At 45.3% G+C, this 15,991-nt stretch overlaps 1 protein-coding gene across 7 annotated transcripts in view; it reads right to left on the bottom strand.

The window, feature by feature from the left end:
• LOC147022459 (rho GTPase-activating protein 44-like) overlaps positions 1 to 15,991 on the bottom strand; it is a 151,578-nt gene that overhangs the window by 89,811 nt on the left and 45,776 nt on the right. For all 7 annotated transcript variants that reach the window (XM_085893364.1, XM_085893359.1, XM_085893365.1 and 4 more), the window contains 2 exons: positions 13,140 to 13,238; positions 7,447 to 7,523 (listed from right to left, as the gene is read on the bottom strand). In XM_085893364.1, the coding sequence (XP_085749490.1) occupies positions 7,447 to 7,523; positions 13,140 to 13,238 (176 nt within the window). The remainder of the gene's footprint in view (positions 1 to 7,446; positions 7,524 to 13,139; positions 13,239 to 15,991) is intronic.

Genomic DNA, 15,991 nt, shown 5'->3' with positions numbered 1-15,991 from the left:
GACAAGGGGCATGCCCTTGCCTTCCTGGGCGGAGTCTCGATCTGAGGCGATGGAAATCTCCGCCCACATACGTGGCTGGACACGCGTGTGTAATGGCGCAATGTGCGCAGTGAAGGAGTGATGGTTTCGGTTGGCTGGAGGCTCGATTCATATTGCAAAAACCCTGACTAAAAAAGTAACTCGCAGCACACACATGTAATTCCCATTAGACACAGGTAGGGGACCCTAACTATAAATACAAATACAGGGTTGCGTCAGGAAGGGCATCCGGCGTAAAACATGTGCCAAATCACTATGCGGATCATACGGATGATCCGCTGTGGCGACCCTGAACGGGAGCAGCCGAAAGAAGAAGAAGAAGAAGAAGATTATATATATATATATATATATATATATATATATATATATATATATATATATATATATATATATATATATATATATATATATATATATATATATATATATATATATATATACCAAGTCGAAAACACCAGGGGGTTGACTCAGCCTGCCATCCTTCCGAGGTCGGCGAAATGAGTACCAGTTGTACTGGGCTCAGTGTATGCCCCGGTTAGAATAGGTGTACCATATCCCTGTGTGTCGTAAGAGGCGACCAGGGTTGCGTCAGGAAGGGCATCCGGCGTAAAAACCTATGCCAAATCATTGTGCTTTCAACAAAATGAATTTCCATACCGGATCGGTCGAGGCCCGGGTTACCAACGACCGCCACCGGTACCAGTGGTCAGCAGGGTACCAGTGGTCAGCAGGGTACCAGTGGTCAGCAGGGTACCAGTGGAAATTGTGCTACTGCTGGGCGAAGGAGGAGAAGGAGATGGGGAAAGCGAGTCCGGAGGCAGTGGTAGAGGGGGAAGGGTAGAAGTGTGGAGGTGAGATTGGAACTCTGAATGTTGGGACGATGACTGGCAAAGGGCGAGAGTTGGCTGATATGATGGAGAGATGAAAGGTGGACATACTGTGTGTACAAGAGACCAAGTGGATGGGGAGTAAGGCGAGGAGCATTGGAGGTGGTTTCAAACTGTTCTACCATGGTGTGGATGGGAGGAGAAATGGTGTCGGGGTAATCCTGAAGGAAGATTATGTCAAGAGGGTATTGGAGGTGAGGAGAGTGTCTGACCGAGTGATGAGTGTGAAGTTGGAAATTGAAGGGGTGATGATGAATGTCATCAGTGCATATGCCCCACATATGGGGTGTGAGATGGAGTATAAAGAAGATTTCTGGAGTGAGTTAGATGAAGTGGTGGAGAGTGTATCCAAGGATGAAAGAGTGGTGATTGGAGCAGATTTCAATGGACATGTTGGGGAAGGGAATAAAGAGGATGAGGAGGTGATGGGGAGGTACGGTCTCAACAAGAGAAATGTGGAAGGGCAAATGGTGGTAGAGTTTGCAAAAAGAATGGAAATGGCAGTGGTAAATACGTATTTCAAGAAGAAGGAGGAACACAGGGTGACATACAAGAGTGGAGGAAAGTGCACACAGGTGGATTACATCTTAAGTAGGAGATGCAACCTGAAAGAGATTAGTGACTGTAAGGTTGTGGCAGGGAAGAGTGTAGCTCGTCAGCATCGATTGGTGGTCTGTAGGATGAATTTAGAGGTGAGGTTGAGGAAGAGAGCGAGGGCTGAACCAAGGACCAGATGGTGGAAGCTGAAGGAGGAAGACTGTTGCGTGAAATTTAGGGAGGAGGTGAGACAGGCGTTGGATGGTGGTAAAGATGGGTGGGATGATTGGGCAAGGACAGCAGAAATTGTGAGGGAGATAGCTAAGAAGGTACTTGGTTTGACATCTGGACAGAGGAAGGAAGATAAGGAGACTTGGTGGTGGAATGAGGAAGTACAGGAAAGTATAAGGAAGAAGGGGTTGGCGATAAAGAAGTGGGATAGTCAGAGAGATGAAGAAAGTAGGCAGGAGTACAAGGAGTGGCGGCGAAAGGCAAAAAGAGAGGTGGAAAAGGCCAAGGAAAAGGCATATGACGAGCTGTATGAGAAGTTGGATACAAAAGAAGGGGAAAAGGATTTATACCGATTGGCAAGACAGAAGGACCGAGCTGGGAAGGATGTGCTGCAGGTTAGGGTGATAAAGGACGCAAATGGGAATGTGCTGATGAGCGAGGAGAGTGTGTTGAGAAGGTGGATGGAGTACTTTGAGGAGCTGATGAATGAAGAAAATGAGAGAGAGAGAAGGTTGGAAGAGGTGGAGATAGTGAATCTGGAAGTGGGGTGGATCAGTAAGGATGAAGTAAGGACTGCTATGAAGAAGATGAAAAGTGGAAAGGCGGTTGGCCCAGATGGTATACCAGTGGAGGCATGGAAGTGCTTCGGAGAGATGGCAGTGGGGTTGTTAACCAGATTGTTTAATAAAGTCTTGGAAAGTGAGAGGATGCCGGAGGAGTGGAGATTAAGTGTACTGGTTCCGATTTTCAAGAATAAGGGTGATGTGCAGAGCTGTGGAAATTACAGAGGGATAAAGTTGTTAAGCCACACCATGAAGTTGTGGGAAAGAGTAGTGGAAGCTAGGTTGAGAGGAGAGGTGACGATCTGTGAGCAGCAATACGGGTTTATGCCAGGAAAGAGCACCACTGCTGCAATGTTTGCTTTGAGAATGTTGATGGAGAAGTATAGGGAAGGCCAGAAGGAGTTACATTGTGTGTTTGTGGATTTAGAGAAAGCTTATGATAGGGTGCCAAGAGAGGAGTTGTGGTATTGTATGAGGAAGTCGGGAGTGGTGGAGAAGTATGTGAGGATCGTGCAGGATATGTATGAGGACAGTGTGACAGCGGTGAGGTGTGCGGTAGGAATGACGGAGCGGTTTAAGGTTAAAGTGGGATTGCACCAAGGATCGACTCTGAGCCCTTTCCTGTTTGCAATGGTGATGGACAGGTTGACGGACGAGATCAGACTGGAGTCTCCATGGACTATGATGTTCGCGGATGACATCATGATCTGTAGGGAGAGTAGGGAGCAGGCTAAAGCGAGCCTTTAGTGGTGGAGGTATGCACTGGAGAGAAGGGGAATGATAGTCAGTAGGAGTAAGACGGAGTACATGTGCGTAAATGAGAGGGAGGGTGGTGGTATGGTGCGGTTGTAAGGAGTTGAGGTGGGGAAGGTGGATTGGTTTAAATACTTGGGATCAACTGTCCAAAGTAACGGAGAGTGTGGGAGAGAAGTGAAAAAGAGAGTGCAGGCAGGATGGAGTGGGTGGAGAAGAGTTGCAGGAGTGATTTGTGACAGAAGGGTAGCTGCAAGAGTGAAGGGAAAAGTATATAAGACGGTAGTGAGACCAGCTATGTTGTATGGTTTGGAGGCGGTGGCACGAACAATAAGACAGGAAGCAGAGCTGGAGGTGGCAGAGTTAAAGATGCTGCGATTCTCGTTGGGAGTGACGAGGATGGACAGGATAAGAAATGAGTATATTAGAGGGACAGCGCAGGTAGGACGGTTTGGAGACAAAGTGAAAGAGGCAAGATTGAGATGGTTTGGACATGTGCACAGGAGGGAAATGGAGTATATTGGGAGAAGGATGTTGAAGATGGAGCTGCCAGGCAGGAGGAGAAGAGGAAGGCCAAAGAAGAGGTTCATGGATGCGGTGAGGGCGGACATGCGGGTGGTTGGAGTGTCAATGGAAGATGTGGAGGATAGAGCGAAATGGAGACGGTTGATCCGCTGTGGCGACCCCTTACGGGAGCAAGCCGAAAGAGGAAGAAGAATATTTGATTATTTCATAGACATTATATACATATATAGTAAACACACCTTAATTTAAGGATAGTCCCGTTTCATCATCATCGTTTTCCACCTCATTTTATTCAATGTACACAGGTGGACCATTCAAACAGGTAATGCCCTTGCATTGACCACAAGATGGAGTGCAATGGAGCCCATTTTTGCCGCATGTACACGTTCTTGTGTTGCAATTTCCAGCACAATTGCATCGCATTTTGTTAAGTAGTCCATCAGGTGCCGGCGGCTGAGACATTTTGACGGGATATAAGCCAGAAGGAGAAGTCGTCCAGCCCCATTCTTCTGCAGGAAGATCATTACCACACCATTCCTGAACCTGATGGTATGCGCGATGACTATGGAAAATGGCTGCATCAGATGTTGGTGGGAGCTTCTCTGGCGACACATACTGCGTGGCAGTAGCCACTTTCTGCTGAAACTTGTCCACTCTTGCCGAGTCAAGGGTCAGAGATGTTGTGCAGCCATAGATGATTAACAAGGCATCTTCTCGAGCTCTCTATTTTTGCTTTAGATGAAGATGGAGACATGAATATTGAACTACACCGCTCTAGTTTTGCATATCTCTTGAGTACTGAAACTTTGCCAATCCCATAAGGTCTAGACGTAGTGTCACACCCACTGAAAGCGTGCAGAAAGAGCAGGGCACCAGAGAGTAATGGGTCAAGCTTCTTTGCCAAAGTTGTCACACACACTGTTTGTTTGGACGTCACCATGTACAAGTCTTTGTCAGCAATATTGGCATGATGCGTTAGCAGCTGGAACACATCAGAATCCTCGGTGACGACAGCTGTTGGCTTCTCTTTGGCGTGAAGACATGCTGACATACATATCTTGTAGTCAGCATCACCTGTTGCATGTTCAACGGCAATATCCGCTTTGGTCATTTGCTCTGGAAGTAGATTGATGAATGCTTGCTTGTTGGAAGGATTGGCAAGAAAGCTCTTCTTGGTCATGGTTACATGCACTTCTGGTGAAACCAAAACTGTAGCACCTATATCATTCCCCATCCTGCGACAATGTGCTTCATCCTTTGTGCTAGATCCATGATACCAATCAAACACAACCAAAGCATAACGGTATGATTGCTTGATGTGTCGGACGTACATTTCACAGATCTCTGAGTAGCTGGCATTTTTAGGCCATGAGAATTTATGAAGCAGGCTACCACCATCAATGATGTACTGCATACTCATTTCACAGGACTTTACACTACTGCTCTCTGGAACAAGCTTGAGGAGATGGTGAATGATTTCCGATTTATCCCCAATCCTCATGCACACATGGAGTGCAATGGAGCCCATTTTTGCGGCATGTACACGTTCTTGTGTTGCAATTTCTTGACACAAATTTTTACCATTGTGTGTGTCTTTTGTCATAGAATTTTTATGTGATATGTGTGACATCATAGGTCACGTGGTATAGCAGCCATTTTGGATGAACTGAAAAAAATTAAATGATATCTCTGAAACCGCTGATCGGAAAAATTTGAATCTTGACCCATGACTTTCTACTCCCAATGGGGAATAAGGATCTTGCAATGATGACATTGTAAACGTAAATAAATGCGTAAACAAACCTTGTCCTAAAAATCTGAAACTTCATACCCATAATCTGTGCCCCAATGCCTATGAAACGCTTAAATGTACGACATTATCCATTACGTCCTTTGGCAGCCATATTGCTTTTTTTTCAAAAAAAAGAAAAAATTATTCTCCAGAACCGCTTTAGAGATCGAAGTGAAGCCGCACAAAAAAGAAATGACTGGACATGCCAAATAAAGTTTGACAGCCATGACATCATATGTCACATGGTCTGGCAGCCATCTTGGATTTACTATAAAAACTTTTTTTTAATGTTCTCCAGAACGGCTGAACAGGTTGAGGGGAAACTTCACACACATTCCTCATGACTTGGGGATACAGGGTGATAAAGAATAATTGATAGGTCACGTGGTTCGGCGGTCATATTGGATTGAAGAAAAAGATTAATGTTATCTCTGGAACCACTTATCCAGTTGAAGTGAAAGTTGGCAAATATCTACCACTATTGCTGCATGCACTGTGAAAATGATGACACCATAGGTCACTTTGTGTGGCAGCCATATTGGATAGAAAAACAAACCTTATCCGATCAAGACAAAACTTCACACACGTGATCATCTACTCAATCATGGGCAGTGTGTAAATTTCCAGTGCCAAAGGTCACATGGTTTGGCAGCCATGTTAGTTTGAAAACCGAAACTTTAAACACCATTTTCTCCGAAACCGCTTACCACATCAAAGTGAACTACATCACATTACATGGAGCAAGTGTAGTGGATCATAACTGCAAAATTTCGAATTAATCTCTACAGTGGTTTCCGAAATATAATTATTTATTTTTCATGAAACCAATGTGGATGCCAAACCATGTGACGGATGACGTCATTGTCAAATAAAATATATACAGCAAGGGTAGTGGATCATAACTGCAAAATCCAGTATTGGTAGGTTATTCGCTTGTGGAGAAATATTTATTTTATCACACCCGACAAATCATATCTTATATACTGCATCGAGCTGTTCATGTCTGTGGGTGGGTGGGTCATAAGCGCCACCAATTCTGCAGGCCACACCTTCCCACCGCTCGGAAAACGTCACAAGCACCACCTTTCAGCTAGGCCATGCCTTTCCATCCAACCGCTCAGAAATCGCACCCATATTTTTCGCTTCACATACGCTTAGTATGTTTATAGAGGCCTCTTGTATATTTTAAGACTGAACGAGTGTTTTATTGGTTCACGAGTCAGTAAGTGACCACTATATTCGTTATATGTGTGTCTGTCTGTCTGTCTGTCTGTCTGTCCCGAGCATAGCTCCGTGGGTTTTGATGCGATCCTGATAAAATTTGGGTGGGAGGTTTATATCATGCAATGTATTTGAAGTGGAAATTTGCTTGGGCTCGGCATTTGGATTAATTTTTTTTTTCAAGACCCGTTTCAGACCCCTTCGAGCCTAAGAGACCTTCTTATCCGAAAGTAACGGGTCAGAAAGTTTCTTACGTTGTCGGCACAAATTTCTGATAAAGACCCTTCATGGACACTTATAAGGGTCCTAATATGCAAATGCTGACGATTTTCATTTCTTACACGTGTTTTGTATTCAGTGTCCAATTTATATGTCATAAATAATGATCAGCCTTGGGCACAAATATTTCCGAAAAAGGGTTTTAAGGTCTTGAAGGGGTCTGCCACTTCCAAACACCAGAAATGCACAACTCAAAAAATGGGTTTTAGTGGATGTCAAGGTAATGTAACACGATTAAGAGCATCAAATCTTTTGGGTGTGAGTTTATGATTAAACTCTGACCAGCTCTCAGGCTAACAGGTTTGTTTTCTGATTAATGTTCAGACACTGCTAAACTTCAGGTTTGTTTTCAGATTTGTATTCAATTGAAATGAAGTTTTTCCTCGACCAAAAACTGACATTTGTAGATGGAGACAGACAGACAGACAGACAGACGGACAAAGTGAACCAATTGCTTAACCCAGCTTTTCGCTTCACGCATGCGAGGTAATAATGGATGACCTGGCCTGAATGCTTCATGCCTTTGTATGTCCGATGATGTACTTGTGCAAATAAAAACAACTTCTGCGGTTGATTAAACGTTAGCCCTGAAATTGCACTGAGCCGTGGAGATACTCACCGGAACAAAGAATCATCGTTGATCATCATTGAACCTTCCTGTAAGGATTGCCCAATAGCCAGCTGTGGCTGCTTTCGCTGAATTGAGGCAAGAGGGGGTAAAGGACGATACAAAACAGGAGGTTAGAGGGAGAAAAAGAAGTGATGTTGGATTGGGGACAGTTTGAGATGTGATGAACAAACACACACATTAATAAAATCAATGATCGGTCAGTTGACCAAATAATTACGAAGGTTAAAAAAAAAAGAAAAAAAGAAGAAGATAAAGTGAAAAATCAAATGCAAAAAAAAACCAATGAAAATAAATGAATGAAAGCAACTTTTGATAGAATGAGTCCAAAGAAGAGGGGCTTCGAAATAACAATCAGGGAAGAATAAGAGGAAAACAAAAAGAGCACCTCTGTCAGTCTTGTGACCAACAAATGTGTGTGTGTGTGTGTATATATATATATATATATATATATATATATATATATATATATATATATATATATATATATATATATATATATATATATATATATATATATATATATATATACATACATACCTATACTAGTGAAAGGCAATGTGTGTCAGTGTGAGTGTGCGTGCGTGCGTATGTGGGTCAGAGTGTGCGTGGGTCAGAGTGTGTGTATCTCCTCCATAACTCCAAAACTATAAAACCTAGCAGTCTGAAACTTTGCATGCATACTAAGAAAACTCCAAGGAAGTGCAAGAGTGAAAATTGGGTGTTTGGGTTCATTAAAACAACCCCTTTTCAAGATAATTAACGGCCTTATTTAATGATATCCTTCATCAGGCGATCCTCGGCCACCTCACTCTCTGGGGTTTTAAGGCTTTTCCTGGGTAACCTCGCTGGGGGTCTGAAGCCGCCATGTTTTTTGGCCTGCTCAACCATCCTCTGACTTAGAACAGGCCGCAACAATTTCTTAATGAAAAGTTTGGGGTTTTTTTCCACTTCCTTCACTCATGTTATCAAATGCCTGTTCAGATTTGAAAACATCAGCAGCTCCAATTCCCCAACAAAGGGTTGATTTGTCCAATTTGGACATTGCGTGGGCGTTTCCAGGTGCATAGTTCTATCGACGGCAATTGGTAATCGCTTGCCAAGCCACGCGTTCTGTTGGAGTGCTTGAGTGCTTAAGCCATGCACTTACCAAGCTGTACAGTACAGTTAGTGTCCTGATCCGGATGTGCAGTCGATCGTTACTACAAGGTAGAGGTACATATACAGCACACAGTACATCTGGGTAGATGTGTGTATATACAGGGTGTTCGTAAAGTCCTTGAGTGGTTTAAAATATTAATTTAACTAAACCCATTAGGGATAGAATGATGAGGTTATTTGCATTATACAGTATAAGTAACACATTTTATTCTGTTGCAGATTCTATTGGTGCATGCATGGCATTCCAACAGCATAGCAAGAAATTGATCGTCGGTTGGATGTGCTGAGGGCCACAAAAGGAAGCCACATTGAAGTTTTATAAAACGTTATTGTGTAATTCATTTAATGAATGAAACTCCATTGTGTAACTCATATAATAAAACTCCATTATGTACTCCATAATATGCACAAAACAGCATCATTCTATCCAAAATGGGTTTAGTTAAAAAAATATTTAAAACCACTTAAGGACTTTACGAACACCTTGTATGTGTGCGTATATATATATATATATATATATATATATATATATATATATATATATATATATATATATATATATATATATATATATATATATATATATATATATATATATATATATATTGTTGCGAATTTGTGCCGCCGGCGTGCGAACGGCCGCGTAACTCCAATCGCGGCACGTCACCCACCGGACGGACAATTCTGTCGTGACCCTCTCGGAACAACGCCGGGAGCTAGTCATGGGTGGGCCTTTCGACCTCACTACAATCGTGCCAATTGGCCACCCACGTAGGACAGGGTTGTTCACCAAACTCGACCTACCTAAGTACCCACGCGGATGGTAAACCGGGCGATCGTACCTCGCCGCAGGTAGACTCCGGACACGAGCCGTTTGGGCAGCCCGTTCCGTACTATCGGGATAACCGAGCGGTGTTATCGTCGACCTGGATGGTTCAGATTAATTACCGGGATATTGCACCCACTACGAACCCCTTACGTGAAGCAAGATGGAGGGTCAATAGAGAAAAGACAAAGCGAAACGGGCACAGTTCAACAAGCAAACATTTTATTTCCCGGCACACGGAAAGCACATATATACAGCCATACAGAATCAAAATGCACATAAAGCAAATGTAAGAGCTAAAACCGACTACGCGCACACACGGCAACACTTTTACAGTTTTACTTCACAGACGGCGCCAACACACATTTACACAAAAGCAAAGGAAAGAAGCCACCCTCACAGACAAGGAGGCAGACAGGCCCGTAGGCCAAATGTGCGCGTGACCTGGAGGAGCGGCCAGGTCCGCGAGACCGGGGAGGTCTTACCCGCGTCCTCGTGACGCGTTGGCGGGCAAGCCGCAAATGTGGCCGCGCCTCTGTGCCCCTTGGCGGGTTCCGTTGGCACGTTTGGGGTGGGGTGGGAACGGGGCCCCCTTTTGCACTATCTCAGCGTGGGGGAAAGGGGGAATTGTTGATGCCCTGGGGGAGGGGAGTGGCTGGCTGGCTTGGGTCCCGCGACGAGACGAGCGATCCCCCACACCGCAACCTCGTCGCCGACCGCCGTCCTTCTTGCCTCGGACCCGAGCTCCCTTGCTTGCAGTTCCACCGCGCGCACTCGACTCCACTCCGCCAACGCAACGCTCCTTGTCCCCCAAGAGCAACCTCTCGACGACACTCTCCAAGCAACTCCAAAACCCAACTCTTTCGCATTCGCCTTGCGCTCGCCTTTTTATAGGCGGCAGGAGCAGCCAATATGCAAATTTTAGGATCAGAACGCGATTGGAGGCGGGGCCACGCCGCCCCCCTGGTCAGCCATTGGTCGGGCAAAAATGGGCGTGAACCTCTCCTTATCCTAAAATTTGCATATACGGACTTCACAGACACACGCTTGGAGGCGAGGCCAAACCGCCCCGCGCTCGCCAATTGGATGGAGGAGAAGTGGGCGTGAAGCGTTTCTGATCCGAATTTTCCCCTCGGAAAGGCCGCCATTCGCGCTCGTGGCTCGGTGCGTTTGGCACCAATCGCCGAATGGGCCCGAGACAGCCCGATGTTCAGTGTTCACAGGTGGTGCGGGAATGGCCGTAGAAGCGATGATGTGGGATGAATTTGTGAAGGTAAAGGCGAAGGTGGTGGAGGGTCTTCTGTGGTGAGGGTTGGCGTTGTGGTTGTTGTTTGTGGGTTGGAGCGTGGTTGTAGTTTGTGACGATGGCTGGCGTGGTGGTTAAGGTGGTTGTTGTGTGATGGCTTGGTTGGTTCAAAATAACGACAGAAAAGAAAAAATGGCTAACTCAAAGTGTCGCAGCCCGGATGAATCACATAAATTCCCTCTATGCAACGGGTTTGGGCTAACTACACATGTACCTATGAAGATATCTCACCTGAGGGCCCTTTATGGTGTAATGCGAATTTCCACAGCCGTAACAATATATATATCGTTGTGGTTCTGCAAAACCGCATGCCTCAAAGGCAATGGCACCCAACATAGTGATCCTCAGGAAGTTATTTTGTTCGTCTTCATGCAGTCAGACCTTCCGCTCATGTCTAATGGGTGAACCGGACGAAGTGCGTTGCGTGGGTCTTATAGCTAGGTCTCATTATATCTCTATCTTAAATTCAGATTTCCATTCCAACCCTTTAATTTTAGCCAGGGTACAAATCAAATCAAGCAAGCAAGCAAACACACATGGAATGAATAACAAACACCAGCACAGCCTCCTGTGAAAGATTCACAATAGATACTGTATAGCACGCGCATGGCGTGCCCTTTCATTTAAATCAAAGCGCCAATTTCCAATGGCATCTCACCTTGCTCACCCCTCGCTCACCAAATACTCACTACCTCAACCACCAACACCTCCCGCACACGGGAAAAATATTCCCACGCTTCCTCGTACCGCTGTATCAATATAATTTGCAACTAAACAGAGGCTTGCTGCACGGCTCAAGGTATTCGGACCGCGTGATGCGGGGACAAGCAAAGAACATTACCAGCACCAACGGCATCTTGCCGGGGGGTGCCTTGAATGGGCACGCGGGATTGATACGACCCTTGTCCAGTCACCAGAACACGGCAGGATGGGCGGCGAAGGCAGTGGGGGTGGGGAGGGGGAGGTCGGGGGAAGAGCTCCAGGAGTTCGGTACGGAGCTCCGGGCCATGTCGCGCCGGATGTAAGAACGAGACTGCTTCCGGCCCCAGGAATCTGGCAAGACGTGGTTAGGACCGCCATGATCCAACAGAGAAGCAGGATTCGGGTAGCTTCGGGTCGTCACGTAACCCTTCGCCCAGAGTTTATAAAAAAAGGCAGATCGTGGAGCCGTCTGCTCTCTTTTTCGCCTGTCTGCCTCGCCCTCTCCTTCGCCGCCCTCTTCACTGCTCCCCAGTGTCTGCCCGTCACTGGATCTACACTCGTGGTTGGTGTGCGACAGACGTTCCTCTGGGACCAGTGCGGAGCACACGTTTCCGTGAGCCCCGGCAAAATGACTAAGCAGGAGAGAACGTGCTGACTCTTGAGGTGGGAATGCTCAAGTGGAGCGTCCCAAGGGGGTACACGCTACACTCGCAGACCTCTGTATGACTAGGCTTGGGATCTTTTGCCTCACACATCTCCTCTCCTCTCTCTCTCTTTCCACCCCTCTATCTCGTCCCCTTTGGACGCACAAAAGAGCATCCCACTGATTCGCAATCAGTTTCCTCTGGCATGACAACGCACCCCCCATATTTCACCACACCACACCTTAGACACCAGTATTTCCCCCTCCTATCTCCCCCAAGTGTACTGGGTTGCGTTGGTTGGCCGACCCCGACAGGTATTGCGAGGCCGTTAGTCCTCATGTACTCTCTTTCTTTCTGGCTATCTAATCTTCCTCAGGTTTGTGTGTTTGTGATGGCATCTGTCATAGCATAAGTGAAGATTGTAGAATTTCCAACGGGATAAGTCTTCTCTGTCTGCTTTTGTAAATTGCTTGCCTTTGGTCACACTCTGCAAATTCCTTGCTATCCCTGCTGTATATAATAATAAACCAATTTACTGTGCCACATACCTTTCCTCACTTAATTGTAAATAAATGCTTTGTGTAGAAATGTTCCCAGCTCGTTTTCATCTTTTCCTTCATTGGTCCAGCATGGTTCGTATCCGAGCCTAGCTGGGACGTTATCCCCCAACAATCCGTTTTTCTAGCCATGCTTGGCCAGTTACGCTCGGCTGCATCTGATCCGGTTTGAACAAGGCGTACCGAGGGCGTGCCCCTAGCAATTAGATCAAGTGATCATTAGGTAAACGGAATTTATTAAATGGAGGACCCTAAGTCACGTGGTCAAGTTATTGGCATTGACGGTCGATTAGCGACCTGCCGCATCACAAAGTTATTCGTGTGCGACGGCCTGCGATTCCGGAGAGTCTGGTGGGAACCTGAGGTAGCTTCCCCCCCCCCCCCACCCCGTGGTCTTCTCGCCCCGACCCTGGGTCCGCAACAAAATATATGTATACATATACTGTATATACATATATATGCTTCTTACGATGTTGGCCATTACTCACCATTCGCTTCTCATAATCCGCTTGGCCTTGCAGATAGGCAAACACCTTCTTGTGCATATTATGAGTGACAGTTTTCACCAGCTCCAGCCTTTTTTCAGCCTGAGAAAAACAACATTCAAAATCGGGCAAGTCAGAGGCACCAACCATCTAAAACCGGCAGATGAGTTTTACATTTTCAAACATGCACAGCTCTATAACCAGCTTGTTATTTAACTGTAATCCCAAAGGTGATGGAAAGAGTGGAGCATTGTAAAGACATGTTGTGACATTTTCAAAGACTGTCTGTAAGGACTGGCATTAATGCTCCTCAACTGTGTCAGGCAATGTGTGCCATCCACACACACACAGTGCACATCCACACACAATGCTGTATTCATTGTTTACCGTCACAATCATCAACATTTTGGACTGCTATTCAAACTGTATAATGAATGTATCTTGTCTTCGAGGTGTGTCACAGTTGGCTGTTAGCATGCTTGTCTGTTAATTGTATAAGAGTACATCACTGAAAGAAACGATAAATGAAAATGCATGTTACCGTCGAGGATTGGTTTCGGTAAGAGACACATCAATGGAGCAAAACATTCTTAACAAATCGCAAAGAAGCGGTGCTGAACCAGTCAGCACTCGACAATGAACTAGTCCCCCCACCCTCCGACGAGGTGCCAAACCAGCCCCCTCCCCCGACGAGGTGCTGAACCAGAGTCTTCCCCCCCCCGACGAGGTTCCATTGCAGAGTCCCACCCCTCATCCACCTCCTCCCCGACGAGTTTCCGAATCAGTGAATCAGTGTCCCACATGACGCAATGCCGAACCGGAGTTCGGGATTTTGATGCAAGTGCAATGTTCCCATTGCACTTGTATCCTGATCTCCAATTAAGATTGGAAGAATATGCAATGGGGATTTCCAAGCACTTCTTATGTGATAGGAAATGTGGAAAATGCGATGGCATATGTTTGTCCTCGGGCAAGGACAGCTCCAATCCCCATGCCTAATCTTGATTTTAAAAAGCCCAATCTTGATTCAGATGATTCTCACGTTGTTTTATTTTAAAATGTAAATATGCGACGACTTGACTTAAATGACCTACTCAGTTCCACTGCCAAATGAAGACCTCCCTCAAAATCGTCCATCTTGTTCCATTCAATGCAAGTTGAGGCCATCGTACTCCAATAAGCATTTCAGCTCCATCTCTCTGTCTGATCTTTGGTCGACCTCTGCCTCTTCCAGGGCCTTTTCTATGCCAACAGTTTTCAATCCTTGTTGTCCACCACTTAAGTCCTTCCCGTTACATTTCTGGCCAAGTTCCATTTCGGATTTACGATTGTGAGCACAATACCAAGAGATTTTGCTCTCCCTCTGATCAGTGGCATCTTTCCAAGGAACTCCTAAAGGCGATTGGTTTTTGTCCATTTCAATTTGGTCAAATGTGCAATATAAATAGCAGGTTAAAGTTGGGTCATTCTCAAAGTTGAAAACTCCAAATTTATATTGCAATGGGTCTCTCAGTGGGTGGTGGACAAGCAGAACTTCATGCAAGAACTTGCAGTTTTACAACAGCATTGTGATATTGCTATTTAATAAATGAAAGTTAAGTTTAAGAGGAAGTTGTTTCAAAACAAAATCTGCAACAGTTAAAAATGAATATGAATGGAGCAAGAAACCAGCCCAACCTCATTTACATTGACAAAACATGTTTTGATGGCCTATGTCCGATGCACATTTGTCTCGATCGTTCGCCGGGTGTTGAAGCTGCCAGAAGAACAGAGCGATAAGGAAGCAGAACAAGAAACGGAACCCCAAAAAACGAAACTTTTCACAAAGAAGGAGACAAGGAACAATGAAATGAGTTTGGCCTTTCATTACTGCAGAGAACAGTACAAGCAGGAAAATCTTTTTAAAACATGGTGTGGTATTTTCGTGAAAAACACAGGTAAGAAGGTAAACGGGTTTAATACCCCCTTGAAGAACAAAACGATGGTTGGGGAAGAGGTAGGTGGCATTTCCTTTGAACATCACCTACCTCGAAGAGAACATCAGCAGTTTGCAATTTGGTTTTGTTTTTTTTACTTCTTGTTTTCAATAAATTGAATTGAAATTCAAAACCTGTAGGGACAGGCCCTCCTCTTTGACCTCTACAGCATCTGCAAGATGATTAATGGTACAGTCATAGTTTAACAGCTTCATCCTCTGCAGGAGAGTCCATCAAATTGGCCGTCTCTCCACGAAACAAACAACCAGCGCAGGAGAAAGATACGATAAAAAGAGAAAAAAAAGATCAGTTCCAATTCAATCAGCAAGATGCAAATGCTTGCCAAGTTGAAAAAACACAGAGCCCGGAGTGATGTTAGTTGTGGAAGGACAGTCACTTCTTTTGACTGTACTGTTGTGTTCATTACGATTCATGTTTTTCAAACAGAAACATGACGGGATTGCAAACAATCCACACAAAATTTGAGTGGAATGGAAAACGAGGATGAGTACGATCGCGTGACGGTGGAGGTGACGTCCTCGCCCTGTGCGCAGATCAATCTAATGAGCCGAATACGGTCGTAAAGACGTGCTGATGATGCATTTCCACCGGCTCGTCACAGCCAGGACGACCGTTCGAGGCCTTCACACTGGGATTTTAATTAATATTGGAAAAGGGAGCACCTACGAGGTGTTGATAGTTTCCTGAACCTGAAGAGACACTTTTAGTCATGCAATAAAAACAATGAAACTCCATTGCTTGGAAACGGTGCTCATCACTGTCTGTCCATTAACCCAAATGGGAAGGAAGTGTGCTTCAAGCCTCCATCTTGCTACTACGCCTCACGTGGATATTGATGAATCTCCATCCTCCCTTATG

This window comes from Eptatretus burgeri, chromosome 8, assembly GCF_056783735.1.
Source record: "Eptatretus burgeri isolate ZD-2024b chromosome 8, Ebu_testis_v1, whole genome shotgun sequence".
Lineage (NCBI taxonomy): Eukaryota > Metazoa > Chordata > Myxini > Myxiniformes > Myxinidae > Eptatretus > Eptatretus burgeri.
This window is presented reverse-complemented; position numbering and strand designations above follow the sequence as displayed.